This window comes from Phyllostomus discolor, chromosome 6, assembly GCF_004126475.2.
Source record: "Phyllostomus discolor isolate MPI-MPIP mPhyDis1 chromosome 6, mPhyDis1.pri.v3, whole genome shotgun sequence".
In the NCBI taxonomy this organism is placed as follows: Eukaryota; Metazoa; Chordata; class Mammalia; order Chiroptera; family Phyllostomidae; genus Phyllostomus; species Phyllostomus discolor.
In genome coordinates, this window is record NC_040908.2 from 69,838,571 (window position 1) to 69,856,724 (window position 18,154).

Genomic DNA, 18,154 nt, shown 5'->3' on the forward strand with positions numbered 1-18,154 from the left:
TGACTGAGTCCCTGGTGCGGAGCCCATGACCTGCCAGGCACTGTGTTACCTCCACCCCACCCCTAATGGCTTTTAGTTAACAGTTCATCGATTTAACACTTACCAAATAATGATGCAGATCCATTCACAGTGACTTGTTGTGTTTTCCCAGAGAGACAGAGAATTCCTAAAGGCTGTATTTCTCCTGGTCTACCATGACTGCGCAGTCCCCCTTCTCCACTCAACACTCCTGCCCCCATTCAGGTGGGCAGAAGAGGAGACCGAGGCTGCGAGGTGGAAAGTCATCACTGATTTCCTGAAGCAAAACCAAGAAAACCAGGGCTCCCTCCAAGCTCTGCTGTCACCAGAGGGAGTCCATGAACCTTTTGACATTTCAGAGCAGACCTATGACTTCCTGGATGAAGTGAGAAGAAAGCAGCTTGATGGTGGTGGCCATGACTGTCAGCTGCCCTGAATGCAGGTGCAGAACCAGAGGTGCCTGCCACATTGAACTCAGGCTTCCTCTTCTTTGTGCAGGCCACATTTTGCATGAATGTCTATACAATAAAATAAGTTTTATAAGAAACACTTGTATCTAAATGTAAAGAGAAGTTTTTAAAAACCAAATAAATTTGACTATACCTATAAATTTATATAAAAGCAATATTTTATTAAAAACTGAATTTATGATTATAAAAAAAATGAAAATACAATGCACAGAATGGGAGAAGATATTTACAAATCATATATCATGTAAGAGTCGAGTGTCCAGAATATGTAAATGTATGATTATTGCTAATAGAATTTATGTTGTGAAATGAAGGGGAAATCAGCATAATCTATTTGGGGAAGCTGTGTTGTTTATCACTTAAATAAGCCTAATGTTTAAATGTGATTTATCCTAATTAGATATAAAGGAAGAATATCTAGTTTTGCCTTTTCGTATCCATATAATAGGAGCTCTTAAAAAAAGTTCAGGTATTGAGAAATGAGTTAACCCACCTTTGTGTCAAAAGAATATAAGTTTTGCAGGCCTGACTTCTGTGGCTTGGTTCGTTGGGTGTTGCTCTGCAAAGCAAAGTGTTGCTGATTCGATTCCCTGTCAGGACACTTGCCTGGGTTGTAGGTTTGGTCCCCGGTCAGGGCATGTGCGAGTGGCAACCAATTGATAATTCTCTTATGTCATCATTTCTCTCCCTCTGTTTCTCTCTTTTTCCCCCTCTCTAAAAATAAGTAAATAAAATCTTGTAAAAGAATATAGCTTTTGCTGCCTTTCAGATAGACCTGTGAATCCTCAACCAAGGGTATATTTTTTTATTTCAGAGAGAGAGGAAGAGGGAAGGGAGAGAAAGAGTGAGAAAGAGGTGGAAAGAGAAACATCGATATGAGAAACATTGATCAGTTGCCTCTTGTGTGTGCCCTGACTGGGGACCAAACCCACAGCCTTTTGGTGCACTGGACAACACTCCAACCAACTGAGCCACTCAGCCAGGGCCAGATTTTATTTATTTTTAAAAATAATTTTTAAAAAAGATTTTATTATAGAGAGAGGGGAAAGGAGGGAGAAAGAGAGGAAGAGAAACATTAATGTGTGAGAGATACATCGATTGGTTGCCTGTTGCACACCCCCCATGGGGACCTGGTCCACAACCCAGGCATGTGTCCTGACTGGGAATTGAACTGGTGACCTTTCTGTTTGCAGGCTGCTGCTCAATCCACTGAGCCCACATCAGCCAGGGCCCAGATTTTATTTTCAAAAAATTTAACTTTTTTCTTGTGTAGAATGTCTGACTTGAAGTTGTCACTAAGAACAGACATAGTTCATAATATACAAACCCTATGATAATAATAGGTAGTATTTAGCCAATATAATCTCCCATTTTGAGTGACATGTTAGAAAATCAGTATTTAGTATTCTCTTCCTTCCATGTTCTATTTATCAGATCAGTAAATTCAAATGATGATAAAGTTAATAGGTATTTCAGGTTGTCCAGTCCTGTTGGCAGTAGTACTATTTAAGTAAAAACAGGAAAAGCAGATGTGAATCACTGAAAGGAAGAGGAGTGAATGGGTCTGTAGTAAAAAGATAACATTAATTTTTACTTGTTTCCTCTTCCATTAACAACGTTTTTTCCCCTAAAGTGGTAGCAGGTCCTTAGGGAACACAATGACCCCTAGGTGAGAAAGTAGAAAAAATCAACCCAAAACTATCAAACTGAGAATATGGATTAAAATTAATCATTGTTTTAAGTATTTATATTTCTCCTAGTAAAACTGGAAAAGACTGGTGTTCATGCTGCCTGTCACCCACCGAACCCAATAAGCAGAGATAGGGATTGAATCTTTATGGGCACTTTATTCAGATGCCTGATGATCTGAGAAGACGGTGGGTTTGGACCCTAACAGACTGTCTTAAATTCCATTTTAAGATGGCCTTCTTATAAGGAGAATAAAGTGTAGGTAAGGGGTTTGGAATTCAGGGGAAAGTTAATTGGATTAAGAAAACTGCAGTATTCTCTCCCTGTCTGGTGATCTTTAGCTGAGTTCTGGGCGGTGGTCATCTCACCCTGGAGCACAATGGCTCCGATACCATCCTGATTGCTTGCAGTCTTGAGGCACAGAGGTGGACCTGCTCGTGGTCTCCTGGAGTCAGGGTGGCTCATACCTTCAGTTCCTGAAACAACAGCTTTAACATATGAATTACCTACTAGGCTTATAACTGTTTACCTTAAACTAAAATTCTCCAACTCTTGAATTCCCTATCACTAATGTAATAAAAAACAAATCTACTATTAATGACCATATTGTAAAAAACTGTGTTATTTGAAAAGTTTGGTCTTCAACAGCATTAACTCAATGAGGCAAATAGAAAAACCCAAACCAGGAACAGATAAGTGTTACGATTCAGTACTGAATCATCATGTGTGTGTTGCAGTTGGTCAAGACCTGGCAGGTCCACTCTAGATTCAGGGAAATGGAAGAAAATGTGTGGAGTGGCGGGGACACTTGCCATGGCTTTATTCACAGGTGAGCAAGCCATGCACGCTGCAAGCTGCCTTCTTAAGTACTAGAGACAGACAAAGCCAGCAGAAAGCCAAAATATTATATAACATAGCATGATTCTGCGCATTTGAGCCAACTTCATGTTATGGGAACCATTTATCAGACCCAACCTCAAGGCGATGAGAACACTACTTATCAGGCCTGTTCAAGGTTATGGGAAACTGCTTCCCTTAGTGACCCCAACACCTGGGTGGGGAAGCCAGACTGCCTCCGTTTGACCTACATCATATTTCTGGATTATGGTTTTAAAAGTTCACCCTTAAATCACCTTTTTTTCACTAATTGGCCACTTATGAATTGTCAGCATAAGAAACATTCAAACCTGTAGAGAATTTTTATGAGTTCATTTGAGTAGAACTGACAATTGCTGGGAAGCAATACGTCAGAGTTGAGAAAATGCTCTAGAGAATGGCAGTTTTGCACATTATTTTATACATTAGAATCTAAAGATTATTTTTCATTTGGTTTATCTCTCCTTTTCTATACAACCACCTCCTCCCACCCTCATTCCATCCACACATACACTTTTCAGGGTATATTCAACTTTATGTTAACATAAAAGTTTTGAAACATACCACAATATAAAACATAACAATTACTTTAATAAAAATAAAAACAATAAACTCCCATGTATCTATCACCCAATTTCAACCAATATCAACGTTTTGCCAATCGGTTCAACTATTTTCCACCCACCCACTACATATACTTGTTTACTGGATATTTTATATTAAAGTAAATCTCAGACATCATGTTATTTTACCTAAAATACTTCACTGCTGAGAAATAACTATCATGCCAGTATTACATGTAACAGAGTTCAGAGTAATTTTTAAAAATCATCCAATATTCTGATTTCTCTGATTGCCTCTAAGATATACTATACAACTGGTTTGCTCCAACAAAAAATTCAAACTCTATATAACATTTGATTCTTTTTCTTTCCCCTTAGAGCCCTTTTCACTCCCATTTTCATGTATAATTTACTTGAGAAGCTAGATTTAGTCATCCTACACAGTGTACTACAGTTTGGACTTTGCATACCATTTAACTTATTTCTGTATCCCCATATTTCCTGAAAAGTATAATTAGCAATCTACTACAGTTCACAGACCATAACCAATCAACTGTGGGTTTTGGTAAGTAAAATTTCACTGGAACACAGTCATACTATGCAATTTATATATTGTCGACACCTGCTTTCCCACTACACACACAGACTGTGTGGCCCAAAAAGCCCATGTTAGTTACTACCCAGTCCTTTAGAGAAAAGTTTGACAGCCCCTGTGTTATGTCATATGTGTTACTAGTAGTTAGCTTGGTTACTGTTTTAAAGTGTCCCATCAACTTTTCACAATTTTAGTGTCAACTGATGATTACTAGTTCCATAAACGAATAAAATACTGATTTCTGATACTATCATTCCTTCTCCCTTTATTAACTAGAATTTTTCTATAAAGAACTTCCCCTCTGGAACGGGAGTAGGGGGGAGAAAACTGTACTTGAACAATGATTGAAATAAAAAAAAAAGTCAAAAAAAAATAAAGAAGAATTAATACTTAAAAAAAAAAAAAAAAGAAGAACTTCCCCTCATTCAACTTTGGAAGCTGAATTTGCATTTTCTCAAGCAATGACTCAGACATTTGACATTTCCAAATCCAAAAATTGTATCCAGTGTGTACACTAACCAAGAAAGAGGAAGAGGAACACACTGGCTTTGGTAGTGATAAAAGCCAAGTCCTCAGTATAAAGTAAGAAGCAGTAAGAGTTAAAAGGTTTTGCAAACTGAGACTTCCAGCCAAGATGGAGGCATAGGTACATTGTACCTTCTCACACAACCAAAAGGCCAACAACAAATTTAAAAACAAAAAACAATCAGAACTGCTAGAAAATCAAACTGTATGGAAGTCTGACAATCAAGGAGTTAAAGAAACATTCATCCAGACCAGTGGGAGGGGTGGAGACAGGAAGCCAGAGTGAAAAGGATATGTGGCAAGGTGGTGGAGCGGGTGAGGTGATGGCTAGTGGAGAGGCTGGTTCCACATTTGTGTGTGGATAAGCCAGGAGGAACAACCTGGGAGTGAGACAGACTATGGGGTTCCAGTGCAGGACTGGAACCCTGTAGTTCCAGTGTGGGAAAATAAAACCTGAAAACCTCTGACTGAAAAAACCTGTGGGGGGGGGGGTGTGGCAGTGGGAGAAACACTCAACCTCACAGGAGAGTTCTTTGGAGAGACCCACAGGTTCCTAGAACATACACAAATCCACCCACCCAGGGATCAGCACCAGAAGGGCCCAATTTCTTGTGGGTAGCAGAGAAAGTGACTAAAAGCCCACTGAGAGATGAGCAAATGGCCTTGTTCCCTCTCAGACCCCTCCCCCATACAGTACTGAAAGACAGTGATGTAGGTTGCCACGCCCTGGTGAAAACCTAAGGCTCTGCCCCTTACTGCATAACAGGTGAGCCAAGATAAAAAAAATGACCCAAATGAAGAACAGATCAAAGCTCCAGAAAAAAATACAACTAAATGATGAGGACATAGCCAACCTATCAGATGCAGAATTCAAAACACTGGGAATCAGGATGCTCACAGAAATGGTTGAGTATGGTCACGAAATAGAGGAAAAAGTGAAGGCTATGCAAAACGAAGTAAAGGAAAATGTACAAGGAACCGACAGTGATGGGAAGGAAACCGGGACTCAAATCAATGGTTTGGAGCAGAAGGAAGAAATAAACATTCAACCAGAACAGGATGAAGAAACAAGCATTCAAAAAAATGAGGAGAGTCTTAGGAATCTCTGGGACAACTTTAAATGTTTCAACATCCAAATCATAGGCGTGCCAGAAGGAGAAGAGGAAGAGCAACAAATTGAAAACTTATTTGAAAACATAATGAAGGAGAACTTCCCCCATCTGGCAAAGGAAATAGACTTCCAGGAAGTCCAGGAATCTCAGAGTCCAAAGAAGTTGGACCCAAGGAGGAACACACCAAGGCACATCATAATTACATTAGTCAAGATTAAAGATAAGGAGAGAATCTTAAAAGGAGCAAGAGAAAAGGAGACAGTGACCTACAAAGGAGTTCCCATCAGGCTAGCAGCTGATTTCTCAAAAGAAATATTACAGGCAACAAGGGGCTGGAAAGAAGTATTCCAAGTCATGAAAGGCAAGGACCTACATCCAAGATTGCTCTATGCAGCAAAGCTATCATTCAGAATTGAAGGGCAGATAAAGTGCTTCCTAGACAAGATAAAGCTAAAGGAGTTCATCATCACCAAGCCAATATTACAGGAAATGTTAAAGTGACTTATTTAAGAAAAAGATCATGTCCTGGCTGGGGTGGTTCAGTGGATTGAGCACAGGTCTGAGGACCAAGGATAGCTGGTTCAATTCCCAGTCAGGGCAGATGCCTAGGTTGCAGGCCAGGTCCACAATGGGGGGCATGAGAGGTTACCACACATTGATGTTTCTCTTCTTTACCCTTTGTCTATGAAATAAATAAATAAATAAATAATAAATAAAGTCTTTAAAAATATTTTTTAAAAAGACTGTTAGGGTAATAATGTCAAGCTGTTGTAACAGACATTTCATTGTCTGAACTCAGTGAAATCTGCTGGCTCCTTGTGTCCATTATGTGGGTCAGGAAACCAGTGCATCTCCTCCTCTCCACACAGTGACTCAGGGACCCAGGGCTTCTCCAACACGTGGATCCACCAAGTGTCCTGGAGTCCAGGTGCCTCACTGCATTCAGCTGATAATTAACACAGACTACCAGTGTGCAGGATAGATGGACAGTAGTGTCAAGAAGGACCAGAAGGAGCCACTCACAGCTGGTTCTGCCTCTAGTCAGACCTGAACTGCATGGCGAGAGAGGCTTGGAAATGCAAATCAATACAAATACTGTGTAACTTGGAACCCAGGAGAGCACACTCACCCTCTTGTCCTCATATCTGTGTAGCCAACTCCATCCACCTTCTTCAGGAAGAATATCCAGAGAGAAGAATAAAAGTACCTCAGGCCAACCAACATAGCACTTCAAAGGACTGTGAGTAAAGAAAACACTCTACTTATTTCTAAAGAAAGTCTCCTCACTGTCCCAGACCCACTTTCCTTCCTTCCCTTTCTTCTTCTTAAAAAGAGCACACACCATTCTGGAGCCTCCAGGGTGGAGCAGGTCCCCAGCCAGCCGTCCCCCTACTGATGACAGCCTCAAGCTCGGAACAGATTAGAAAAGTCGGTATCTGTGAATTCTGGAAGAAACTGTCAGTGGGCAGACTGGGGACAGATGTCAGAAGTGGACAAATGACCAGCACAGCAGTGAACTGATTGGTTTTCTGCCTTGATCTCAGCTTTGTCCTCAAGGTGGTGGGTCTCAGCACTGCTCCAGGGGCAGGAGGGGAATGACACAGAGAGGACTGGACAAGGGGCCTGTTGGAGCCAGAGTGGGGGACTGCTGGGGACCCTTCCTCCTGCCTTGCTCCTACCCTGGAGCTGTAGCTATAAGCTCCAAAAATGCCGAGGAAAAACACATCTCTGGCAAGAACCTGGGAAAATGGGCCTTTGTACTCCACAATTTTGGGAAAATCCTGCTTATTTTTTATTTTTTTCTCTTGCAAGTTTGCTTCCCAACACTACCCCAGTCATGTGACCTTCAACACAGAGCATAAGGGAAGTGGAATATAAGATTCTGAGAGGAACCAGAGCTTCTCGTTAAAGGACAGGAAAGGTAGGCAGAGACTCTAGGAGAAGATGCACTGATGGCCCTGGCCTGGTGTGGGCTCAGTGGATTGAGTGCCAGCATGTGAACCAAAGGGTCATTGGTTTGATTCCCAGTCAGGGCACATGCCTGGTTGTGGGCCAGGTCCCTAGTAGAGGGCACGCAAGAGAAAACCACACACTAATGTTTCTCTCTCTCTCTCTTTCTCCCTCCCTTCCCCTGTCTAATTCTTTTTTAAAAAGCTGATGGTGAGCTGGGCCCACAGGGAACACACACTGGAGGCCAGCATGGGCTCTCCCCACAGACGCTGAGACAGAGCTTCAGTCTGAACTTAATATGCTCCACAGACTAAAAGAGTGGTCTGTCAGCCTCTGCTGGTTAGTGGTGGGAAGACAGACCATAGAAACCCCATTCAGTAAGGGCAGCACATACATCACTAGCTTCATCTGAAGTCTGGAGGGAGAAAATGATTGAATTTCAGTAAGCACAGAGGTGAAGTTGAAGAGCTCTGGAACTCCAGCATGCATCCCTGCCATGTCCTGACAAGTTCATTTTTGCAAATAAATTGTTTTTCTTTTTGTGTTTTCAGTTTTTCCTATGTTTCCTATGTTAAAGACTAAACTTTTTGTCTGAAAGGCTCAGCCAGGCCTCAGCGCCCTAGAAGACGAATCTCAGTTTTGGTGGGGTCGTCCTGAGCCCAGCAGTCCTCTCAGTTCTGATGGTGAATGGGGAGATACTGTGACCAAATCCACGCCCCTAAGACACCATCAATGCATGGCAACATGCTTTCAGTCCATGTGGGTTTTTTCTTTTTAAAGATTTTATTAATTTTTTTAGACAGCAGAGAAGGGAGGGGGAAAGGGAAACACTGATATGTGAGAGACACTTGGATAGGTTGCCTCTCACATGCCCCCAAATGGGGTTCTGGCCCACAACCCAGGCACGTGCCCTGACTGGGAATCGAACTAGTGAACTTTGGGTTTGCAGGCAGGCACTCATTCCACTGAGCCACGCAAGTCAGGGCAGTAATGTGGCTTTTATTTATCTTCTGCAACATGCTGACAAATAAAGGGAGATTCTGTTCTAGTTGTCTCAGTGTGAGGGCATGGGGATGGGTAACAGGCCTCTTGCAAGGAATTGCCCCAAGGCCTCCCCAAGCACCTACCTTCCATGACATATGAGACAGTTTAGCGCCAAATCACACTCACGACTAGGATGTGGGAAGTAACGTCCACCCTTATTCCCAGTCATCCTACTGTGTTGTGACTTGTTCCATCAGGCACCACACGTGGCTAAAGGGTGGTAGGAATAAAAGAGAAGAAGTGGGAAGGTCTCTGGCTTCTCCAGGAGCTCAGGATAACTGAGAATTTGCTGGGTGAGAGACCAGGACTTTCTGACAGATTCCACTGTATTAGAGGCAGTCAGAGTGTGCTATAATGCAACCAGTGCATGAAAGCCTTCAACTACTCTGAGGTTGCTCACCTCTGCTCCCCCTCCGTGAGACCCCTACTGTATGCACTGGGTCACTTGGTGAGGAAAACCATGACTGGCCTAGGAGGATCGGAAGTGCCAGACAAAATGACCTCAAATTAAAAGAAAAATAATATCCACCCTCACAGATGTGTTTTGGCAGTCAGCCCACCTCTGACTATACACAGGTCTTGCTTGGGATCATTTTAACATTATTTTAAATAGCAATTCCTTTGACTTTATCACCCTTACCCCTGCCCACTGTCAAATGAGCAGAGAAATAAAAATGTCACTGCCTAGGGGCACCTCTCTGAATGGTACTAGAGTAGGAGCCGGAATGTGACAAATTGTAAAGACAGGCAAGAGGCAGCCTCTTGCAAGGATGGCAGAGGGAGCAAGGGACTGAGTGCTTTTGTTAATAGACTCCTATCTTGCCCAATGCGACCCCAGTGTCCTTTGGGGCACTGTCCCTGATATTATCGTTGCGGCAGTTCAAGTGGACTGCAGCCGAACTTTGCTGTGAGGTCAGCTGAACTCCACTCCACAGTTTCCACTCTGTTCTGCAGATTCAAGGTCTATTCTTTGGCTGGTTCCAAGTCAGCAAATTAGTTTCTTTTCTTTTTCTTTTCTTTTTCTTTTCTTTTCTTTCTTTTTCTTTCTTTTCTTTGTCTTTTTCTTTTTTTCCGTTCTTTCCTTTTTCTTTTCTCTGTTCTCTTTCTTTTCTCTCTTTCTTTCTCTCTCTTCTATATTCTCTCTCTCTCTCCTTCTTTTCTGTCTCTAATACTTCATTGGTCACCTCTAGGCCTTTGCCATGGTTTGGCAGCTCCAGGGATGGGTCACCATTCACCACTCAGCTAGGAATGTGAAAAGGCCTGGGACTAGCCCTTTTGGGTCACAGACTGTGGAATATGAAGAAGCAGATCTGGCCTTTCCTGGGCCAGCACAGGGCACCCAGGTAGGGGCCAAGAGCCCAAGCTTGGTCCCTGTTTGTCAGCCTAGGTTGTGTTTGGAGAAGTATTCCTTGCTGTCTCATCCACGTCGGGCTTGATCGTGTCACTGTCTGGCTTCCAGCTAGTGGAACAGACTTCCCCATGTTCATCTGTGCACTGAAAGGCCTGGACCGGCCAGACAGCACATCTGTGGAGCACCCTACAGGAAAATCATTCACGGTGATCTGGCGATGGACACCCTCGCCACTGGTGATAAGAAGCCCCTGTAGGCAATCCCCTCATCTTTCTTCAGCACACCATAGCCATGGGACAAGCTTCTTGTTACATCAGCCAGCAGGGGGATATTCAGAGGACCCAAGCCTCCTTCCTTCCTGGGGGTGTTAATCCAAGCTGGGTGGGTGAGCTGCGAGTCTACAGAGACCCCAGCACCTCAAGCCCAACTTGTGGAAGTCCTTGGCATGCTCGCTGAAATGATGATCTCCATGGGGCACATAAAAGTGAAGTTCAATGGTAGAAAAAGAGGATCACGTATTTCCCTCTGTAATCTGAAAGCTCCACCTCCTTGAAGGTGCCATCCACCAGGGGCGGTGGCCTGGAAGTCTGGGGCTGGCTCTCCGATGTGAGCATTTCCAGAGGCCGTGGCTGAAAAGCTTTGAGGGAAGGGTGGGATGAACAGAGAAGCAGACTAGCTGACTTGAGTTCTCAGAGACCAGCATTCTTTTTTTTTTTAAGAGAATTTTTTTTAAATTTTTATTTATTTATTTTTATTTATTTTAGAGAGGGAAGGGAGGGAGGGGAGAGAGAGAGAGAGGGAGAGGAGAGGGGAGAGGGAGAGAGAGAGACATCAATGTGCGGTTTGCTGGGGGTTATGGCCTGCAACCCAGGAATGCACCCTGGCTGGGAATCGAACCTGGGGACACTTTGGTTCCCAGGACATTCTTTTTTTTATAACAAGAAAAAATTAGTTATCCACAAAGGATAAATAAATAAATTAGAATTCTATCTTAATAAGGAAGGGAGGACAAGGGGGAAGGCACTGATTTATTTATACACAAGAACAATTTACTTTATGCAGGGCGCTGGTTTTGTGGTTATAGTTTTAAAAATGAGTTAGGAAACCCTTTGGCCACTGGGATGGCCATGGGACACCATGCTGCCTGATGGAAATGTCCAGAGCATTCACTCGGCTGCCCTGCACTAGGTCCTGGTTTCAATAAATTAGAAAGCAGATGAACCTATGTAAAACTGACATTTTATTGAACCTAACTTATTTTTGAGTCTTTGCCATAATCAACAATGTCAATTATCAATGTTTTGCAGACGGTAGAAGGATGGGCTAGAGTGAAATTCCGAAAGGAAGATTGGATTTCTGAGGCATGTTTATTATAACAGAAGTAGTTGGTTGGGGTATCTTCTTGGGTTGCTTAGATGGGTCGTAGTCTCTAATGTCTCTTTCTCCATCTCACACATCTGCCCTCATTTCTTCTTCCACCCCATCCCTCTCTGATTTCCTCTCTAATCCTACAGACTGACCCATTTCCGTAGGTAGTACAACAGCCCTCTGGTCCCGTTCTCCTGGGCAAACTGAACAGGTAATAAACATTCCTCTGACCCAGGCTCCTGTGCGTGGCGAGCACACGCAGACCCTCTCGTGGTGCCCTCGCTGTCATGGACACACCTCACTCCTGAACGTCCCCTGTGACCCGTCAGCTTCCTCCATGCTCTGGCCGTGCTCACAACACCCCTCAGTGGAACCCCTACTTCCTGCCCCACCACCTGCCTTCACTGTTTCCAGCTCCAGGCTTCCCCAGGTGCCTTCATCTGCCTCTTCGCCGATCAACATCCTTCACCCCTTTTGAAACCCTTCATATTTTACCTCTTACATAAGTCTACTTGGATTAAACCAGCTGTTTACCAGTCTCATCTAGTCTCAAAGAAAAACCAGAGCTGGACAGTAAAGTGTATAAAAACAGGTTTTGTTCAGGAGAAAAATGGGAGAAGAGAGGCACTGGGACAGAACCAAGCTCAACTCCGAGCACAGTTTGGGCGGGTGTGGAACTTACAGGGTGGAGCAGGTGGGGTCAGTCTAGGCAAAATCACTAAGGAAACACTGGGGTTGGGGGGAGTGGGGTAAAGCAGACCCACAGGTTGCTGCTGAAGGTGGGCTGGGGTGGGGGGCTAAATGTCACCTGGGTTGGGTGGGGGTGAGGAACTCGATTAGATAAGGAGGGTGGTTAGATGCAGAGGATGGGGGAGTCCAGCTAACCCAACTCAGCAGGATTCTTGTGAAAACTGGACAGTGAGGAGAGGAACACCGAAGCCCAAAGTGGAGGCCTTGTGGGCAAGTCCAGGGGAGCCTGGGTGAATCTGGTCAAGGAGACAATCCCTGTCACTAGGCTGTGAGCTCACAAAGGTCAGGGACTATGTCCCATTCTTCTGTACCCACCCCAAGCCAAACCCAGTACCCCCACTATGACTCCAGGAGAACAGGCTGTGACACGTTAGGTGTGGGCTCTGTCCCCTGGCCTAATGGCTCTGGATTTCATTTCCCCAGCTGGGCTGTTGTGGCAGCCCACTCCCTCTGCCAGGCCCTCAGGCAGCTCCCTCCAGCTGGGCGCCAACGCATGCTGGCCTTGTGGCTGGCATGGACAGGGCTGCAGGTCCTTAGGGAATTCTGGCTGAGGTGAGGGAATGACTGTGCTCCCTCATCACCGCCTCGATCAAGAACAGTGGAGCTAAGACACGGGTGGGGAAAGCTGATACCAGAAGGGAAGAGTGTGGAGGGTCCCATGTGGGAGAAGCCGAGATGTTTCACTAGCACACGGGAAGGCACAGAGAATCGTGTCCACAGGCACCCACCCTGGGCCTGCAGATGTCTGCGTGTAGCTCCAACTACAAGTCAGCGCTGACCCCTCACAGCAGAAATCAGGAGGGGCCCTTGTCCTTTCACGTGGAAACAGATTCTGCTTCTGTGGCAGGCTGGGTCATTCACACACCACTTTGTAGGAAGGCAAGCAGAGCTGTTTTTATGACTCTTGAGGTGAAAAGCTCCAGGTGGCTGTTCTGCAGCAAGTCCTGGGGAATCACAGACCTCCGTTGGGACAACCTGGACATTACCCAGCAACAACCCCCACAGCACAGGCTCCGTGGGCCCTAGGGGACTTCCCCCACCGTGCCCCTGGATGATGGTAATGAAGGCAGTAGCAATGATAACACAGCTGACCCTTGAAGAATGTGGGCTTGAACTTACACGCAAACTTTTTTCAACAAATATCTGTACTGTTTACCGACTGCAGCTGGTGGTCTGCAGATACAGAAGGCTGATGGTCTGCACTGATCTCTGCATTGTATTCAGGAGACTTGGGCTCCGTGATTTTGGTGTCTGCGGGGGGCCTGAAGCAGACACTGGGGGAAAACTTAAGTTTTGGGGGGATCAAAGATCACACATGGATTTTCAATTTCCTGGGAGGTCGGCACCCGTAACCTCAATGTAGTTCAAGGGTCAAGTGTACTATCCTGGTGATAACTTGTAAAACAGCTCCCATTTCTTTGGTTGTGCATTGGGCCCGCCACTGTTCTCTTTTCATAAGTTAGAACATGTTCATTATGTAAAGGTTCTTTATTTTATTGTCAAATAACAATGAGCCCGATACCTCCATTATAGAAGTAGATACTGTTACTTCTACTTTACAAATGAGGAACTGAGGCACACAGAAGGGGTGGTCACTTGCCACAGGGATGCCGACAGTAAGTGGCAGGTACAAAACCCGAGCCCCCGTGACTCGGCCCCAGCTCTGCAAGGTCTCTCTAACCGGCAATGTTGAACTGGACTCACATCGTGACCCTGCTGGGCAGGCAGAGAAACCTTTACTCTCCGATGCCCAGGAAGAAACTTGCTCGAAGAAGTTACACAGGAGGACTAGTCCGCTTCTCCTAATCCACCTCTCCTGAGAAGCCTGTGCCTGCCCCCCGGTGGTGTGGGCTCTGGGAAGCTTCCATCCTTCGGAGGACCACTCGGAGGGCTGTGCCTTTCTGAAGTGGGATGTGTCTTATGCACAAGGAGGGAGGCCTAAAGATAAGGATTTTGCAAGATAGCAAATGGGTGTCAAACAGAACATCTCTTTGAAGGCTGGTCTGTCAGGTACTTTGGCTGCTGGCTGGGGACAGTGTGAAGGACAGGTTCGAAGAGCTTGAGAGAAGGATGGCTGGCTCAGCAGCATCCAGCACAGCTTGCTCCGGGTGCCTCAGGACACTCAGCATGCCATTGTCTTTTGTTGGTGATTTAAGTGGCCAGGCTCCTGTCCAGATGCCAGTAGGTGACTGCCTCAGGGTACCTGCGACAGACCCCACCTGTGCTACAACATCATTTCTGGAACCACAACATGCTCTTGGCCCCATTGGATTTTTAAAAATATTTTTAAAAATATATTTTATTGATATGCTATTACAGTTGTCTCATTTTCCCCTCCTTTATTCCCTTCCACCCCTGCACACCCCCTCCCACCCACATTTCCTCCCTTTAGTTCATGTCCATGGTCTACATGTAAGTTCTTTAGCTTCTACATTTCCTACGTTATTGTTAACCTCACCCTATCTATTTTCTACCTATGCTTTATGCTACTTATTCTCTGTACCTTTTCTGATTTTGTTTTTGTTTGTTTTAGGTTCAGTTGTTAATAACTGCCCATTGGAGTCTTAAGCCCTTTTAGTCCCTTCCCTTAATAAGAATACAACAAGCCACAGTTTAAATAAAGCAGTAACTCACCTTGGTCAGGTAGCTCAGTTGGTTAAAGCATTGTCCTGATACCCCAAAGTTCTGGGTTCAATCCCTGGTCAAGGCTCATATGAGAATTAACATCCTGGTCAGGGCACATACAAGAATCAACCAATGAATGCTTTAATAAGTGGAAGAGCAAATCACTGTTTTTCTCTCTCTCACTTTCCTTCCCTTTTTCCCTCTCCCCTACTCTCTCTCTCAATTCAATAAATACATTAATTTTTGTTTTTAAATGAGTTTTTAAGATTTTATTTATTTATTTTTTTAGAGAGGGAAGGGAGGAGGAAGAGAGAGAGAGAGAGAGACATCAATGTGTGGTTGCTGGGGGCCGTGGCCTGCAACCCAGGCATGTACCCTGACTGGGAATTGAACCTGCGACACTTTGGTTTGCAGCCTGCGCTCAATCCACTGAGCTACGCCAGCCAGGGCTAAAAATTTTTTTAAACCTTAAATAAATCAGTTACTTCAATCTTTCTTCAGTTTAATCACACCCAACATGTTGAATATTTCAAGAGGACCACACATTAACAGTTTTGAACAAGGAGAAATGCACATTGTATGGATTTGTCCCCACAGCAAGATGATGGTGCAGCCTGACTGTCACGAGGACAGAGTGCTCTGTCCCCTTGAAGTCCCAACCGTTCCCCTTGGGCTGGGGTCTGTGCTGCCTTTAGTGGGCACTGATGTCCATCAGGTTCCTGCAGAGCAGTTAAGCTTGTCTTTGTCACCCAGGGCCTGGGCTCCAAGGTCAGTCCTGGAGCCTTCCAGATGCTGCGGGAGTTGTCTTTTCTGCAGGCGCAGGAGGAGATGACAAGAAACAAAGATATTGGGTTCCCTTCCCCTGCCCTCTCTTCCCAGGAGTTCCGGGAGGCTGTGGGGTCCCTAGACTCGGGTTCTGACCCGGTAGTGAATGCCCTTACTGACATTCTCCTCCACTGTTTTGGGGGGCTTTATATCCTTAGTACTTAGCACAGCACCTGAAGCCCAATATATGTTTGATGAGGGAATAGCTTCAAATACAATTTTCCATGACCCCGTGTGACATCACAAACTGTGCCCTGAATACCTGCCACAGATCCAGCTGTAATAATAAGTCCAATTGTTGTCAGTGAATTGTGTAACAATTTCTTACAGTTTTGTATCAAGTACAGATCATTTTTTAATTAAATATATTTACTTATTCACTTAGTAACAATGCTGATGAGATGTTACCAGCACTGTGCTAGGTACAGAGAATTCAAAGGTGAACATAAAATGCCTACGTTAAGTAAAAAGAAAGATCTTAGATAAGTAACCTGACTTTATACCTCACAGAACTAGAAAAAGAAGAAAAAACTAAGTCCAGCTTTAGCAGAATGAAAGGATAATGATTAGAGCAGAAGTAAATGAAATAGAAACCAGAAAAGATCAATGAAACTAAGAGGTTTTTTAAAAAAAAAATAAAATAAAAAACCCTTTAGCTAGACTAACCAAGAAAAAGCAGACCCAAAGAAACATAATTACAAAGGAAAAAGGATACATAATAATTGATACCACAAAATACAAAGGATAATAAACTATTCTTAACAACTGTACAGCCAACAAATTCACTAATCTAAAAGGAATGGATAAATTACTAGGAACATACAACCTACCAACACTAAATGGTGGAGAAATAGAATTAAGTAAGGAGTTTGAATCGGTAATCATAAAACTATCAATAAAGAAAAGTCCAGCACCAGATGGTTTCAATGGTGAATTCTACCAAACATTTAAATGAAACTAACACCAATCCTTCTCAGGCTCTCCCAAAAAATGGAAGAAGAGGGATCCTTCCCAAACTCAAAAGAGACCAGCATCACCCTGATACCACAGCCAGACAAGGACACGATGAATAATGAATATAGCTGGATAAATTCTTAACAAAATACCAGCAAATCAAATTTTACAACACACACACAACCAACAACTGAGTTTTCCCCTAGGTGCAAGGATGGTTCAACATGTGTAAATTGGTATGTGTGATATGCCACAGTAACAGAATAAAAGATAAAAATCGTATATCATCTCAACAGATGCAGAAAAAGTATTTGACGAAATCAACATCCTTTCATGATAAAACTCTCAATAAATCAGCCACAGAAGTAACAAACCTGAACAGGATGAAGAAGTTCTAAGAGTGCTGCTACACAGCTCAGCGCCTGCAGCTACCAGTACTGTGTTATACACAAAGTCTGCTCCTATGTTGAGTTCTTTAACACACAGAAATAGTAACAGTAGGGTGGGAGGGAACTCTAGGAAGAAATGACATTTATGGCCTTGATGGGGTGGTCATGGCTTCATGGGTGTATACTTCTCCCCAGACCACCGAGTTGTAAACATTTAACATGTACAGCTTTTACATGTCATACCTCAATCAAGTGGTTTAACAAAACAAAGATGAACATAAATCAAGTTATCTTCTCCCATGTTTTGATTTCAAACCTCTGAATATCAGCCAAGAAATGAAATAACTGCTTTAAATGTAACATACACACAATAATGTCCAAATCCACAGAACTCAGGCACGTCCTGTACAACTGGTACCAAACAGGAACACACAGGAGGCAGCACAGTGTTCCTTCCACCTCTGGTGCAGGGAGCGGGGCCTGGTTCCAACACGGGCCTGACTTTACCGCTAGTTAGATGTGCAACCCACCCCACCAGTGTCCCCTCCCCCGTGTGACACAAGGAGCTGGCCCATGAACTCCCAAGTGCCTGCCAGCATGTAGCCACAACACAGAGGCCTGTGTGCTAATCAAGAGTGTCCTTCCCAGGAGAAAAGGCACAGGGCAGGGAACAGGGCAGTGCAGATGGGTCCAGTGCAGAGAAAATACAAGGAGACACCCCAGTGAAGCCACGAGGGAACCAGGCCACTGTCCCCCATGATGGTGATAGATCCGTCTTGTCTTCTTGCTGGAGACGTGAGCCCTGGAAAAGCGGAGCAACAGCCAATTTTCTTTAAAAAGTGTTTTTGCCATTCTTACCCCAAAATAATTAAGTAATGCTATCTGGACTCATAAGAGGAGCATATTTATCTATAAAAATATAGATTTTAAGGGATTAAGATCGCCTAATTCACAGCTCTGTGGTTCTAATCTCAACTGGATCTACAAAGGCAGACAGGAAAGTAGAAAGTGCACTGGCCCTGGGTTCTAGTTGTATTTATGCTACTCATT

The 18,154-nt window shown here is 44.1% G+C and overlaps 1 protein-coding gene and 1 pseudogene across 4 annotated transcripts in view; one reads left to right on the plus strand and one right to left on the minus strand.

The window, feature by feature from the left end:
• NPHP1 (nephrocystin 1) overlaps window positions 1–557 on the plus strand; it is a 74,259-nt gene extending 73,702 nt beyond the window's left edge. For all 4 annotated transcript variants that reach the window (XM_036028331.1, XM_036028332.1, XM_036028330.1 and 1 more), the window contains one exon: window positions 152–557. In XM_036028331.1, coding sequence (XP_035884224.1) covers window positions 152–454 — 303 coding nt within the window. In that variant the 3' untranslated portion in view covers window positions 455–557. The remainder of the gene's footprint in view (window positions 1–151) is intronic.
• Window positions 558–10,048: 9,491 nt separating this feature from the next.
• On the minus strand, window positions 10,049–13,526 carry LOC114498390 (annotated as a pseudogene).
• Between the last annotated feature and the right edge of the window lie 4,628 nt (window positions 13,527–18,154).